General features: G+C 40.8%; 1 protein-coding gene across 1 annotated transcript in view; it reads left to right on the forward strand.

Annotated features, from left to right (window-relative positions):
• Positions 1-3,150, forward strand: part of SLC34A2 (solute carrier family 34 member 2) — a 17,497-nt gene extending 14,347 nt beyond the window's left edge. The window contains exons 11-13 of the mRNA XM_005415442.3: positions 885-1,001; positions 1,090-1,214; positions 2,530-3,150. Coding sequence (XP_005415499.2) covers positions 885-1,001; positions 1,090-1,214; positions 2,530-3,099 — 812 coding nt within the window. The 3' untranslated portion in view covers positions 3,100-3,150. The remainder of the gene's footprint in view (positions 1-884; positions 1,002-1,089; positions 1,215-2,529) is intronic.
• Positions 3,151-3,431: the final 281 nt, after the last annotated feature.

The raw sequence follows: 3,431 nt of genomic DNA on the forward strand, positions 1-3,431 counted from the left end.
TCCCTGTGTTGTCCAGCTGGTTTTTTCAGCCTGGATCCATTGAGTGCAAATGTTAAGAGTTTTTTTCACCAGGCTACTTTTCCTTCACAATCTCTTTAATGGAGAGGTTAGGAGCTGTAGCAGAGAAAAGCAGCCCTGGCACAGATCTCAGGCTGTGGTTGAAGTGAGGGTACACAGAAATACAGAAGGCAGCAAAGTGGTCCCCAAGCTGTCTTCTCCTGGGCAAGGAACACTGCCCAAATTAAAAACAAGGGGTAGAAAGTAAACAGCTGACAGCTACTGCTTATTTAATTTGGGATCTGCTCTCTGTTCCTCTGTGTCTTCCCAGCTGATTGAGTCCTCACTTCTCAGCTCCCTCCATAAATCTGCAGACTACAGGGGACATTTGTGCCTAGTTTCTCTAATCAGTGTAATTAGCTGTTCTCTGCAAGAGTTAACAAGTGCATTTTTAGGAGATAATCTGCTTGGAACTAGTTAGAGCAAACAACTTGGTTCTCTCAGGATGGTCTTTGGAGCTTTCTGAAGATCTGATCCAGTGGGTGCCTGGTTGCTGAAAGCAAGGCTCTCAAAACACCCAGAAGGTTTTGTGTTGACCTTGAGGAACATTTCTGGTACCTAATTGTATGACAACCCAAATGCTACCCTGGTATGGGTCTACCTGGTCTGGTATCCATCTCAAAGTGTATCCAGTGGTGCAAGGCTGCAGAAGGCATACAGCAAACAGGAGAAATCAAAGTTGTAGAACTGGCCCCAAATCGTCATTTGAGACTCAACATGCAAACAATGCATCTACATTTTAAGTTCTTAACAGTCTTCCCTGCTGTGTTATTGTTACATGGATCACTCTGTTATGCTAACAGTAGTGTTCTCCCTCTATTTTTTAGATTTTCCATTTCCTTTTACTTGGCTAGCTGGATACCTGGCTATGCTTGCAGGGGCTGGTATGACCTTCGTTGTCCAAAGCAGTTCTGTTTTCACATCTGCCATTACACCCCTTGTTGGTAAGTTGTAAATACTGTGCTCTTTGTCCCCGTGTTCCATCTTCTCCATCATCCTGAAGCCAACGCAGTCATGTTTCTTTTCTCGTAGGCATTGGCGTTATAAGCATTGAGCGCTCTTACCCCCTCACCTTGGGAGCCAACATTGGCACAACCACAACAGCTATACTTGCAGCTTTGGCAAGTCCTGGGAGTACATTAAAATATTCATTACAGGTCAGTATAAAACCATGCTTTCTTGACTTCATTTAGAAGTTGTAAGTTTTCTGAAGAAAAACCTGACAAAAGTGGCCGTGATGCAAATGTGCTGTTCATGTTGTTCCTGATTTTGTCTGTGCTGTTAACAACAATGCATTCACTTCAACTGCTAGAGCAAAAAGGTTGCATTAAAATTCCTAGAATGTCAATATATAGCTAATCTTGCTTTTATAAATTGTCTTGATCTGCATGAATTGATTCAGAACTGGGACAGAGGAGGCCACTTGACCCCTGAGCATGGGGTCTTTTCTGCTTGGAGTTCAGTGCCCACATACTAAGAACCCTCTGAGGGTTATTGATTTCTGTAAGCTCTCTTCTCAGGATCCTAAGTCAGTTCATGAATTGTACAGGGACTCCTGTAACCTAAGTGAAGGTTGCACAATCCTTAAGCTGGCAAGCTCTCTATCTACCCAATGTTGCAGTGAACATCATGGCATCTATTTTTCTCCTTGTAAATGTACTTTGACAGGGTTTTATTGAATTCCTTTTTGTCTCAAACTATTTTAAAAGTAGGAAGCCTGGCTTTGACTTCCCATTTTCCACCCAGTAAAGAACCTGGCAGCAGACAACATTTGAATGAATGCTTTACAATTAAGAGTGAAAAGATAATGACGTTTCCTTGGTGAATAGGATGAATGTCTTTACTAGCTAAAATAAATCAAGAAAATTACAGAAGTCATTTTATTGTCCTCAGGCAACAGATGTAATCATGAGAAGATGCTATCTTGATAAAGCTCAGATTTCATGATAACATACTGGTTTTATAATGCCCTTCATAAATAAACACCAGTACTTTCATATTTGCTTTAGTCCAATAACAGTTACAAAATTAAAATAGGATAAGGTGAGCAGGGAATGTACTGTTTTGTTCAATATATGCATATTCTGTCTAAGTGACTCCTGTATGCTTTAGCAAGTCTCTGCCTTTAAATGCTAATTTTTGTTTAAAAATTTTGAAGTATGTGAATCAAAGGATTGTAAAAATCTAGAGACAAAGTCCCCTTCCAGGAATGTCCTCAGTGCCCTATAAACTTAGAGCTAATTTTTTGTAAAATCCAAGTTTGTACCTTTAAAATTTCTCTGTAGCTTGTGTGCAATATCAAATTTATGCTTCCCATGTTTTAATTGAAAATTTATGGATGCAGAACCCAATGGTTCCCACACCTTATTGACAACAGTACTGTTTCCTGAGAGCTGGAAGTAATTATGATGTAGGTAGGAGTATTTAATGGTGTTTTAGTTAATGAACTTCTCAAATGTTTTTTGCTTTCAGATTGCCTTGTGCCACTTTTTCTTCAATGTCTCTGGGATTATTCTCTTTTATCCGATACCTTATACCCGCCTGCCAATCCGCATGAGCAAGACCTTGGGAAATATATCAGCCCAGTACAGATGGTTTTCTATATTTTATCTTCTCCTCTGTTTCTTTCTGTTGCCTTTGTTTGTATTTGCTCTGTCACTGGCAGGCTGGGGAGTCCTTTTGGGTGTTTGCCTTCCCCAGTTTCTTCTTTTTATTGCTGTGGTTGTAATTAATGTTATGCAGAAAAGGCGACCACATTCACTGCCTGAGAAGCTCCAAAACTGGGATTTCCTACCTGTGTGGATGCACTCCCTAGAGCCCTGGGACAATATGCTTATGGCTTCCCTTGCTTTTTGTGGGAAACACTGCTGTGGCTTCTGCAAGTGTTGCAAAGTCAATGTTGAACAGGAGGGTGCCAAAGACAATCAGCTAAAAACTATGGAAGTTTATGAAAACACCATGGCAATGGCTGATGATGGTGGAAGAAGGGCACCAGCTGTAGCCTGTGTTGACAAAACAGGCACAAACAACACAGCCTTATAGTATTGGATCCATGCATATTAGCAGAGATACAGCACAGGACAGCCAGGCTCATCAAAACCACCTTGGACCTTGCACTGAGGACAGAATGAACATTTTGTTAGGTTTCTGAAGCCAGTGATACATCACTCATCAAGGAAGGGAGTCAAACAAGCTTGACAGAGTCCCTAGAAAATCTATGCTCAGTTGCAAAGCTAATGACAGATTTGCTCACAGAGGATCTACTATGTGGTACCTTCCTCCAATGTTATCAGTAGCAAACAAAAGAAATCCTGATGTAGTCCCATGAAGAGAGGGATGAAAGAAGTGGCAATCAATTAAAACTTAAAAAACCA

This window comes from Geospiza fortis, unplaced genomic scaffold (genome assembly GCF_000277835.1).
Source record: "Geospiza fortis unplaced genomic scaffold, GeoFor_1.0 scaffold40, whole genome shotgun sequence".
NCBI classification, from domain to species: domain Eukaryota; kingdom Metazoa; phylum Chordata; class Aves; order Passeriformes; family Thraupidae; genus Geospiza; species Geospiza fortis.